The sequence below is a fragment of the Taudactylus pleione genome, unplaced genomic scaffold, assembly GCF_031769625.1.
Source record: "Taudactylus pleione unplaced genomic scaffold, aTauple2 ptg000481l, whole genome shotgun sequence".
Classification (NCBI taxonomy): domain Eukaryota; kingdom Metazoa; phylum Chordata; class Amphibia; order Anura; family Myobatrachidae; genus Taudactylus; species Taudactylus pleione.
The window spans coordinates 2752014-2765193 of record NW_028284883.1 but is presented as its reverse complement, the minus strand read 5'-3'; the positions used below and the strand labels follow the sequence as shown (position 1 = coordinate 2765193).

The 13180-nt window shown below is 39.8% G+C and overlaps 1 protein-coding gene across 1 annotated transcript in view; it reads left to right on the top strand.

The window, feature by feature from the left end:
• The first annotated feature begins 1582 nt into the window (after nucleotides 1-1582).
• Nucleotides 1583-13180, top strand: part of LOC148502852 (cytochrome P450 2G1-like) — a 48038-nt gene continuing 36440 nt past the window's right edge. Inside the window, exons 1-2 of the mRNA XM_088449292.1 lie at nucleotides 1583-1673; nucleotides 9557-9759. Coding sequence (XP_088305418.1) covers nucleotides 9589-9759 — 171 coding nt within the window. The 5' untranslated portion in view covers nucleotides 1583-1673; nucleotides 9557-9588. The remainder of the gene's footprint in view (nucleotides 1674-9556; nucleotides 9760-13180) is intronic.

Here is a 13180-nt window from a genome sequence, read left to right as displayed (position 1 = left end):
TCTGTCCATGTGTATGCACCTTTAGCTAACTTACATTAAATATATGCATTCCGGGTTGTTTTGAATAAACAATTAGGAGAAAGACAAACACATTTTTTCAATGACTGAGTTAATACAAAAAATAGCTCAACCTGGATTGGTTGAAATATTTGTTAATCACTCTATACATAGATTGATTGGCTGTTTAAGGGCTAGCGGATAACAGGCTTCAGGACCCATCAATCACAAGAATTGGGACCTAATTGGCTAGCCTATATGTAAATAGATACGTATTGAGCTTGCTGCTTTCTGGGCATTCCTCTTTATGAACAAGCCTCCGGGTGAAACGCCCGTCATCCAGGGCCTGATCAGCTGATCATCATCACATTATCGCCATTGCGCGACACACTACACACTTTCTATCGAACTGTTAAGTGTGGACACGGAACACTTCCTACAGCTGATAGGACGGCTGAATGCAGCACAGTGCAGACAATTCCTTGCTTGCAGACATCACATGCCCGAACAGGTATCTTTCTATCCCCTCTGATGGTAGTTTGACTGATCTGGGGCGCATTTGAGTTCTGCAATGCCTATATGGTAACAGAGCTCACCTAACACCCGACAGATCCTTAACAAATGCCACCATCCTGTTGTTTCTATAGACACTGATCTCCCCACTCGGCTTGCATTTACTCTGAGTGAAAGCAGAAGTGAAGAGAAGCTTCATGTGCCTTACTGTACTTTTTTCAGCCTTCCATTTATCCTGAATGTCATATGACATTTCAATGTAAATTGCTGATTTGATGCATGGTTATTTTTGAGCATTTTAACAACATTGAATGGTGGTTAACGGGCAATCATGTGATGCAATTAATTTTGTGCACTGACATACTGAGACAAGGTTGAGTCTCTTTGGAATATTTTGTATGATCTCGTGCAATAGGTTGTTATTGTGATTATTGTATATGTGAACACAGAAAACCTTTTTTTTTTATTTCCCTTTGCAAGTGTAAGATAGACAAATAATTATAGTGATTATACCTATGATTAATGACTATTTTCTACCTGTGTCTACCAGCAAATTTTTTTATCTCCATGTGTGAGAGATGATTATTGCCCATAAATATTTTCGCCCTTCTTTTTTCCTGTTACAAGAATTAAATTTGACTTCTTTAGACAGGATATTTTACATATAGATAATTTTTAGACAACTGTATGTTTAGTGTTTATTGTCTATTGTCATTTTGTGTAATTCAGTGCCTCACAGCACCAATATTTTAATGAGTAACAATTAAAAGTGATGTTTTATTATTAAGCCCTCATTACATATATCATTTATTGTAATAACGAAAGAGTGCCCCAAAAAAAGTCCACTTGGCCTGCCTGTGCAGGAAATCTTTTTCTATGCTGTCAGTGTTGCCAGGCGGCGCGCTGGTAGTGGCTGGGCTTTGTACGGAGAGGGAGCCCTGATGAGTCATCTGTGGTGAGAAGCCGGCGTCTCCTGTATAAATCAGTGGAAGCAGTCACAGGTAAGCTCCGTCTGTCAGCTCAGGGAGATTAGCTGGCAGCCAATGGGGGCTGGAGGAAAGGGAGGCGGGGCAGCTCCAGTGTGAGAAGAAGCAGTAGCATGGAGGTGACAGCTGTGTCAGGGTGGCAGTAGCACTGATACCAGTTACAGCGCTGAGGTGACAGTGAGTAATTCATGCCTGGCACCTACACAGACTCTTACAGTTTCAATACAGGGAGTTTATAAAGACATAGAGCATATTGCAGGAGTATAAGAATCCTCAGGAAAGGCCTAATTTATTACATCCCTTTCAATGAACTGCAGCTTTAGGATAAATGCATAGATAATTATCCTGCACAGTGTATCTAAAACCCCATAGTAAGGAACCTGTATAAGTGTTATATAATATATGTGGAGAAATCACAAGCTTGCAGAGAGTATCCAGTGACATGTACCATATATTGGAGCCAGATAAGCAGTGTTAGGGAAGTTAAGAAGAAAGCTGTATTATAACAAAGTATCAAGTATTGCTTTAACTGAGAGCAGCAGATAATTAAAGAGACATTGTATAACAAGCAGAAATTCAGGGTGGGGATGGTATTCACTACCTTGGCAGAAGAAAGCTTAATCCTCAAGTAAATTCCCCTGCGGTTTATGTGGATTGAATAAGTTAACAGCATACGGCCTTACTCTCTGGCTTTTGCATAACCCCACAGGTGGATACACACACAGTGATTTTCTGAACGATTATCATTAACGATATCATTTATCGTTCAATCGTTGAAAAAATCGTTCACTTTCTAAGTAAAAATGATGAACGATTATTGTTCATTCGCGTTCACATTTGTGGTTTTGTAGTTCAGTCAGACTAACCAACCCAATTATTTTCATTAAGGGAATATGCAAAAATCGTTTGTAGTTAAAAAAAAAATCGTTCATTACATTTAGTATATAAGGAAAAGCTTCGTAACAATGGAAAAAGGACAATTAAACTACTACAGAGACAATGGGCCTGATTCAGACCCACTCGCGAGCGGCTGTCCGCTCGCAAGTGGGTCGATGTTCTGGACTGAGCATGCGCACGATGGAGGGAGCTCCGTCGTGCGCATGCGCCAGACGCGACGAGCGAAGGAAAGTCCTTCGCTCGTTGTGTCTGATCAAAGGGGGCGTGCTGTCGATGTTGATTGACAGCACGCCCTCTTTGGTAGGCGTGCCGGGGGCGTGCCTCCCTGACGGGGGCGTTCCCACGGGAACGCCTCCAGTCAGAAGCCGGCCCACTGACATCACTAGTGATGTCAGTGGGAGTGATTTTGGCTCTGATAGAGCCAAAATCACTCCGGAGCTTGCGGTTGAAAACCTCAACCGCAGGCTCCGGCTCGCAGTTTCGATGGTCGCGATGGTCAAGACCATCGCGGCCATCAAACTGCACGCTCGTATAGCCTGTGGGTGGTCACCCACAGCTATACGAGCGTCCAGGAGGACGCTCCATTTTCATGGAGGCCGGCCCTCATTCACAGCGTGCGCTCTGCTCAGAGCGTACGGCTCTCAATGAGGGCCAATATCTGTAATTTATGAACTGAGCTGCACCTATACCTAGTTCATGGACTTGTATTACCTTAAAGCTTAAGCGTAGAAATTTATGATAATAGGTGTCGCATAGTAGATGTATAAACATTGTATCTCTTATGTATGTTAATTGAAATGTATAAGTGAATTACATGTGTATTCAATTTATTTTCACCATCATACTAGATAAAAGAAACTTTAAATAGTTATTATTGTGTAATACTTACCTGGAGCAGATATTGTGGGAATTCCAATCAGGAGGAAGAAAGGACCAGGTTGTATGTATAAAGGAAACTAATATTGTACTGTAATTTGCATATTGAACACATATTACACTAAACACTCAGTAGATTTTCCCAGGCAAACCTCAACTAGCTTGGGTGGAGGCACAAGTGCATTATTGACATCCAACCAACTAGTAACCCAGTAACTCTGGAAAGGGAAGAGAGAATAAGTGGGGAGGGGTTATGTGTATATGTGTGTATATATTTATATATATATATATATTATTATATTATATTCAGATCTCAGGGATCCGAACCCGCCCGCTCGTGGTTTCCCGCATGAATCTGATCTCAAAACCGAGGCACAACCATAGAGTCAGAAATCTTGCAGCTCACGAGCTTACATATCTATGATCGATGTACTGTAGTATATAGGGACCACGAGACGGACGCCATTTCACTTCGGCTGTGGAGACTGAACAGGGAGGGTGGGTAGTGTAGGGCTGGGAGAGGTGCTGGTGCTGTGCTGTCTGCTGTGACCTGGGCTGGTGCACTGCTGATCCATTCTGGGCTGGTGCTGTGTCCTGGGCTGGTGCTGCTGATCCATTATGGGCTGGTGCTGTGCTGTCTGCTGTGCCCATCTGGGCTGGTGCTGCGTCCATCTAGGCCCAATTTCTGGACTAATTATATTTATATATATATATATATATATATATATAGTGTGTGTGTGTGTATATGTATATATATATATATATATACAAAAAAAAAAAAACAAAAGTATTTTCTGTGTGTGCATGTTGGGCTTAACCGCACAAGATCCAGTCAGCAATACAAGTTGCAACCTAGTGCTGCCCAACTCCAGTCATCATCAATTGGTGCTCTGGGCCCAAGGTCTGGAGCTGAAAAAAAATAAAAATACATTTTGTTTATTTATTTTTGTCTGTGTGTGTGCGTGTTAGGCTTAACCACACAAGATCCAGCCAGCAGTGCAAGTTGCAACCTAGTGCTGCCTGACTCCAGTCGTCATCAATCATTGCTCTTGGCCCAAATTCTGGACTCCCCTCCAAAAAATTATATATTGTAAAAAAAATTTCTGTGTGTGCGTATTAGGCTTAGCCGCAAAAGATACAGCAACGCAACCTAGTGCTGCCTGACTCCAGTCATCATCAATTGGTGCTCTGGGCCCAAATTCTGCACCAAAACCCCCCCCATATATATTGTCAATTTATTTTCTGTGTGTGTGTGCGTGTTAAGCTTAGCCGCACAAGAACAAGATAAAGCCAGCTACGCAAGTTGCAACCTAGTGCTGCCCGACTGCAGTCGCCATTAGTCGTTGCTCTGGGCCCAAGTTCTGGACCCGAAAACAGAACAAAAAAACTATAGTCTTTTGTATCATTTTTTTGTGAGTTGTTCAAAATTGACTGGAAACGAGTGGAAATAAATGTTATTGAGGTTATTAATACTGTAGGAACAAAAAAGGCCCATTTTATGTGATTTTAGCTGGTTTTTTTTTCTTTGAAGAAAAAAATCCAGATACAAAACCAAAACACGAAAACAAAACACGGAGGTGAAGTTTTGGCAAAACCAATCCAGATCCAAAACAAGGGGAAATCCAGAACCACAACATGGGGGTTGGCGCACATCTCTAATTAATAAATATATATATATATATATATATATATATATACTCCATAGATAAAAATCCTTACAGTTTCACATGTCCCATTAAGGCTTCTTAGACATGATCTGATAATTCACAAAACCTACTGAATTTGTGCCACTTAAACTAAAAATAGCAATGAAATTTCGATCAGTAAGACTGACTGACGCCTTAATGAACATATTCCTTTCGTAATACAGTTATGGTATGCCATCATACCCTGTGGTCAACTGCAGACTCAGCACTCTGCTGTTACTCACAAAATGGTGGAGCTGCTAATTCACATAATTATGTGCTCATGGAATACACACATGTGGTCTATGCAACTGAAGTCTGAGCAGTTATGTGGCACACACATCCAACTCAGTGCCCACAATCTTCCCACTCGTTCACCACAACAATCTCACTGGGTTCCAACATCCTTCTCACTCCATACATCCATCTAATTCAGAATACACATTCAGCCCATTTTCTAAAACTATCATACTCTGTCTATGCATGTACACTATTTTCGCCTTCATGCTGCTATAACTTCCCCAATCCCTACAGCTGTGTGGTCTCTAACTGTGCTAGTTCTTTATTCTCTCATCTGCTCCAAACTGTCTTTACCCATCTGCGCTGATCTGTCTTACTGCATCCATGCCACTCTGTTTCCTTCCATCTGCACCAACACCTTCCCCCTAGTCACACCACTTTGTCTTCCCCTCATCTGTGCCACTCTTTCTTCCTCCATCCGCACTACTTTGCCCCCCACCCAACTGTGTGAATCTGTATTCCCCACTATCCACACCAATCTTCTTCCAAAATCTCTACTGATATGTGTTCTGCCATTGTACTAGTCTTTATTCCCTCATACGTACCAATCTGTAATTACCCATCTGTGCTGCTCTGTCTTTCCGCATCCATGCCACTCTGTACCCCTATCCATGTCGCTCTGTTCTCCCAAACTGTGCCACTCTGTCTCCCCTGAATCAGCAACACTGTTTTCCACGCATCTACAGCACTGACTCCCCCATCTGCACCACTGTTTTTCACCCATCTGCATCACTTTAGCTATTTCTTATTAGTGCTGTTTAATCTTCCTCCCTCTCCATGCCTATATGTCCCCATCCAAACTGCTTTTATACTATCTGTGTAGCTATATCTACTGCTCAGAACTCAGTTGCATAGACTACATGTGTCTATTCCAATGAGCTTGCAATTCTGTGAATTAGCAGTTCCACCATTTTGTGATTGACAGCAATCCAACTCTGTGAGAGTGCTGAATCTGCAGTTAACCACAGGGTGTGATGGCATACCATATTTGTATTGTGCAAGAAACACATCCATTAAGGCGTCAGCCATAATGATCAGAATTTCATCGCTTTTTTTAGTTTGAGTGGCACAAATTCAGTAGGTTTTGTGAAATTTCAGATCATGTCTAAGATGCCTTAATGTGACATGTGAAACCGTAAGGGTTTTTTTTGTCTATGGAATTTTATTGCTTTTTTTTAAATATATTTATCAATCAAAAGGTTATTGAAGAGCAAACCGGGCAAACTGCAGGGCAGAATGACAACAAATAGGTATACTAACTTGGGTGGAGAAGCGGACAGAAAACAGGAGGTGTTTTGGGGGTGAATAGGGCTAGACAGCTGTGGGGGCAGGCTGCAGGTGTGTGGGGCAGTGGCAGCAGTGGGGGTGCAGAGCAGTGGCAGCAAAAGGGCCATACACAGAAGCATCATCAGGCGACAGAGGGACTCACTGGTGCTGGGCATGCACCTGAGAAAATCAAAATAAATACAATAATGATGCATGAATGTATCAGTGAGATCCATCCATGCGTCTGTTAAAAAATTAATGTCTATTATTAAAAAAATTACAAGCCCCCACAGCACAACCAGCATCGGGTTTGAAGCCCCAGTGCTGTTTGTGCTAAACACAGGGGTCAAACTATGTAGGGGTGCACTGTATTATGCATAACCAGCACCAGGCTAATCAGATCCATCTGGTTGCCAAAATACAGGGGACAAAAAAAGTAGGGGTCCTCTCGAAAAAAACTAATTTCTCCCATAGAGAACTCAAAGGGGGGGCCTGGTGTTTAAGGGGCTATACGTCCAAAAGCTATTGCCCAAATTTCAGGGCAAAAACATAAAAAAATTTGGATTTGGGAGTGATCTACGTTTACTACTGTCAGTGTTTTCTGACACTCCATTAGGACCACTTTTCTGCTGTTCTCTATAGGGGATTTTTGGGAAGGCATAAAACAGGGTAGGGGGCAAATTTAGACTTGGGGCTTGTTTTATTAGGTAGCTATTGTTCCAGGGTAGGTGCTTTTGGGGTTTAGATAATTAAGAAAGCTTTGAGGTATAGCCCCTTAAACACCATGCCCCCCCCCTCGAGAGTTCTCTTAGGGAGAATTCTGTTTTTTTAGATTCAGCCTTAATATAAGGGCATGACTGTGCCCCTATTATATATATATATATATATATATTTATTGCCTTCAGTCTAGTACATTACAGTATACTACAGTATGTGGATATATTTACTAAAGTGCAGGTTTATAGAAGTGGAGATGTTGCTCATAGCACCCAATCAGGTTTTACTTATCATTTATCTAGCATCAACTAGAAGATAATAGCTAGAATATGATTGGTTGCTATGGGTGAATAACTCCACTTCTATAAAGCCACACTTTTGTAAATATACCCCTAAGTGTCTACTAAGAGAAACTATCAAAGGGTCTGTTAACAGTACGGTCATTATACCTCACCTTAAACCTGGAATAGAGATACAGATTGAATTAATTAGGTACAAATCCTACTACAGTTGTGATTTCCTTCACTAATATATCTGCCAAGCCTGGACTTGCACATTTAAATAGCCATACATATATGCACCACTGATAACCACGAGGTGCTTCTAAAGACCTATCTATTATATGTAGTTTGAAAGACATTGTATACAGTATATCGATCATTATTTAGGCTGTATTGTTAGGTCAATTGGATACTAGTTTTATGTGTTAATGTATTAATGTGCATATTTAAGGGAAGGATTTAGTGAAATAAAGGTTTGTTATAAGTCTGATCAGGGGGGTATTTATCAAAGCTGGGAGAGAGATACAATTATGAGAGATAAACTACTAACCAATCAGCTTCCAATTTACATTTTGCAGACTGTGTTTAAAAAATGATAGTTAAAAAATGATAGTTAAGAGCTGATTGACTGGTAATTTATTTTTTACAATTTTATCTCTCTCCCAGCTTTGATAAATACCCCTAAAACTCAAAAGTAACTCTATAACGGTTTACTTAGCTGAATTATTTTGGGTACAGCAGAGGATGCATAATGCAAGGTAAACTGTACTGACCAAGCTAATCCATATGATCAGTCCCCAAGGCCGCTGATTGAAGCTCTTGTGAAAACAAGTGTCCATTATTTTAAAGCATTGTGTGTAAATATATTCAGTTATATTGTGAAGTAATAACTATATCAGGAATATTCTAAAGATCTAGGAAGGATGTATCCATAATAGCCTTTCAAAAATAGCAACACATTTAATCTGATAGCTAAAGGGAGGGTGCCATTTGAAAGTGTATCTCTCTGGTAACGAAGGGTGATTAGTTCTCCACCACTAATACCTATACCCTAGGCTTAATGGTTTTTCTCAAAGCAAGCCCATGGTGAAAGGTATACAAGGTTAAAATCTTGGGCGGAGGCACCACAATATTCAAAGGCAAAGCGGATCTTGCAGGTGTGACCTGTTTGCAGAATTCCATCTACAGAACAACAGTGTTAAATGTACAACTTGAAATAAAAACACGTAAATTCACTTTTGTTGTTGCACATATTTTATGTATACATTTTGAGTGTAAATACATGCAATTATACCTAATGTACTGTGCTCCCTATGTTAAATGAAAACCATGAACACCAAAAGTTTCAGAAAATTTATTGTGATTATTCTTATGCCAAAACTGCATTTGTTGATATTCTACAAGCTACTAAAGGCTTACCTCCCAATATTTTGATATGTAAATTTGGGATAAAGTAAGCCCTCCTCCAAATCTGCTCAGACACCACCCCTAGCCATCCAGAAAAACCCACTTTGCATGAAGGACTACTCCTTACTAAGGATAGCGTATTGTGACAGTCCTTCCATCTCGAGACAGTTGGGGGGGACAGTATGTACAGTACAGGCCATTTCTATGTGTAATATATTATGTAATATTACTGTACCTTTTTTTTTTTTTTTACATATCACACGAATATATTAATAGATTAGTTATTCACATTGATCACAAAAACAGGTCTATTAAAACCTCCAAAAATAATGAATATTACAGATTTTAAAATATGGATGGCTAAAAAATTTAATAAAGTAAATAAGGGCTTTAAAACATATTATTTTGGTGTATGGTATAGGCAGGTTTAATACGATTAGGATTGTGGTTTAAATAAATGTTTGACGAAATTGATAAGTGTCTTGCTGAATTGATTTATTTTAGTAACTACCAATACTACAGGCAAAATATACAACAAATAAAACATGTTATATACTGGAATTTAAGCTATTGTGAATATTGACGAATACATTTAACAAGCATTACAATCTTTCTACTGTATATAAAACAGATACATCTCAAGCCAACTGACCAATTTATAACATGGAGCTGGGGACACTTCTGCTGGTTCTGGCTATTTCTTGTCTTTTCATCTATGTAACATGGGACAAATTGTACAGGAAACAAAATCTGCCCCTGGGACCAACCCCGCTCCCTCTGATTGGAAACTTGCTTCAAATGAAGAGGGGGGGAATGGTGAAATCACTTATGAAGGTCAGATTTACTTTTAATATCTGTATCTTCAGAACATAACAATGTAGATTGGTGGAAATTATATTGATAATGCATTCTGTAAATGTTAGTGTCAATAATAGCAATGAGCTCACAAAGGATTTCTGTGATTATATAGCAGCATAGGGCATTAGGTTATTTTTATATAAGTTACAGAAAATCAAGGTGGTGTCCAACATCCATATTAATTTACAGTAGGAAGTATTTTATTCATTATAACACAGAAGTTTTTCAAATGATATAGAAAGTAATTATATGATAATCACTGATTATTGCGATATTACTTACATAATTTTTCATACAGCCATGGCCACAAGTTTTGAGAATTACACAAGTATTGGTTTTCAAGAAGGTGTCAAGAACGGCAGCAAAGAAGCCACTTCTCTCCAGGAAAAACATCAGGGGCAGACTGATATTCTGCAAATGGTACAGGCCAGGGCTTGGACTGCTGAGGACTGGGGCAAAGTTCTTTTCTCTGATGAATCCCCTTTCAGATTGTTTGGGGCATCTGGAAAAATGCTTGTCTGGAGAAGGAAAGGAGAGTTCTACCATCAGTCCTGGGTAATGCTGACAATAAAGCATCCAGAGATCTTTCATGTGTGGGGTTGCTTCTCATCCAAGGGAGTGGGATCACTCACAATTTTGACTAAGAGCACAGCCATGAATAAAGAATGGTACCAAAACATCCTCCAAGACCAACTTCTCCCAACCATCCAAGAACAGTTTGGTGATGAACAACGCCTTTTCCAGCATGATGGAGCACCTTGCCATAAGGCAAAAGTGATAACTAAGTGGCTCGGGGAACAAAACATCAAAATTTTGGGTCCATGGCCAGGAAACTCCTCAGACCTTAATTCCATTGAGAACTTGTGGTGAATTCTCAAGAGGCGGGTGGACAAACAAAAACCCACAAATTCTGACAAACTCCAAGCATTGATTAGGCAAGAATGGGCAGCCATCAGTCAGTATGTGGCCCATGAGGTGAATGACAGCATGCCAGGGCTAATTGCAGAGGTCTTGAAGAAAAAGAGTCAACACTGCAAATATTGACTCTTTGCATAAACTTAATGTAATTGTCAATAAAAGCCTTTGCTTGTCATTTCACTTCAGTATGCCATAGTAACATCCAACAAAAAGGTCTAAAAACACTAAAGCAGCAAACTTTGTGAAAGCCAATACTTGTGTCATTCTCAAAACTTTTGGCCACGGCTGTATATAGTAACTACGCTTATGTATTATGGATACTACAGATACAGGGCCTGATTAAGAGTTGTACGCTTTGCCAATATTCATGCAATTGGGTGTTTATTAGAGGTCTGTGCATGTGTTCCAGTCGCTATTACGGACGCAGTGAAGATTCAATCACAAAGTCATTGACAGGAAGCAAATGTTTTGTGGGAGGTAATGGGAAGTGACGGCTGACACGGAGGCGTGTTCCGCCCATTTTTAGGGCATGTTTCCATCAGTGTCTGCAATCGTGTATGCATAAAACATGGCTCCAGCGTCTTAGATATAGCAGCCATGCTGCCGCCCATAAACTCACTAGAGGGTATATTTACTAAAGGTCGATTTTATAATTATAAAAATCGATCAACATTGATGTTGTGTTTCTGGGGCTAAATCACACATTTACTAATGCTTTAAAAAAATAAATAAATAAATTGTCTATTAGGAAATGTGTGATTTAGCCCCAGGAACACAGCATCGGTGTTGATCGATTTTTATCTATTTTAAATTGATTAAAATCGACCTTTAGTAAATATACCCCTTGGAGTCCATATTTGCCTGTTTTGCTTCTGATACTGCCTATGTGTACACAGTTGCGGACGGCTAAGAAGGCTCCATTGGGCGTCTCAATACAAATTTCTGCGACTGTTGTATTAGCATACTGTATTTTTGCACATCCACAACTGAGAAAATCACCGCTGTGGCAGCAATAGCGTACAACTCTGAACCTGGCCCACAGTCTGCTAGAGATCAAAGTGTGTGACCCTTAAAGGTACAATGTATATTATACAGTATAATTCAAGTATAAAAATTAAGACACATAAATGTACAAATACAACAAAACATTTGGAACCTCAGATACAGTAACTTTTACGGTATAGTTTTATATAAAAATAACTTTAAAGGTATTTTTTTTATATTAAATTTATTACATACTGTAAGGGGTAAATTTACGAAGATGGGAGTTCTATTAAGAAGTAATAGCAGCCAATCAGATTCCAGGTATTATCTTCTAGAAGGTGCTAGATAAATGAGAAGTAGAATCTGATTGGTTGCTATAGGCAACATGACTTCTTAAATAGAACTCCCATCTTGGTAAATTTACCCCTAAGAGTAATAACTTTTTGAGAGAGGTGATGTCCATAGAAGTAACAGAATTAAAACTTTTCTGGGATTACAATGCTATAGAAGTTCTAGCAGCTGTGCCCCAAAGCAGATTATATCAGCAGATGGTATAGGCATGACTTATTTACACTAGTGTTTCAAAACCTCGGTTCTCAAGGCACACCAACAGTCCTGGTTATAGTAATATCCATGCCTGAGCTCAGATGGTTAAATCAAAATAACTGAGGTACTATGACACTTTAGCTCAAGTATGGCTATCCTTGAAACATGAACTGTTAGTGTGCCTTGAGGACCATGGTTGGGAAACCCTGATTTACACAATGTCAGTTTTTAAAACCTGTTACTTCTGTTCTTGTTTATGCCTGATATTTAAAAGGGCAGTGCTTTTACTAGCAAGACACAGCTAGTAAAAGCATAGCCCTTTTAAATATTCGGCAGAAATACAAACAGAAGTGTCAGGTCCTCTTAGTCTCTTACAGTGATGAAGATGTTAAATAATGCGTTATGTACTGGCAAGGTAAAATAAATTGGGTCTTAAAGTGAAAATTAAAGGGGATCTCAAATTGAGACTTAATAACTATTAGGTACAGTTATCTATCTCAATGGTTCAGTACTGCTTTTATGTATACTACTGGTTCTTACTATAAAATTCCACCATGTGATTGATGCCCATATCTTTTGTCTTACTCATTTGCATGCAATGAGAAATACACATGATATTGGATTGGTTGCACGACTGCCTGGTAGAATAAAGGAAGTAGTAGTACTATATATAAAATGGGATGTTGGCGCTCGGGATCCCGGCGGCAACAATCCCGACACCAGCATCCCAACAGCGTTAGAATACTTACACTTGTCAATCAGTATTCTAACCCTCCCCTTCTCCCTACTCTAACCCTAACCCTCCCTCCCTGGTGAATGACCATAACCTCCCCACCTCGTGCCTAAACCTATTCTCTCCCTCCTCGCATCCTTAACCTAACCCTCCCACCTTAGTGCCTAACCCTAACCCTCACCCTAGTGCCTAACCATAAACCTTAATGCTAACCCT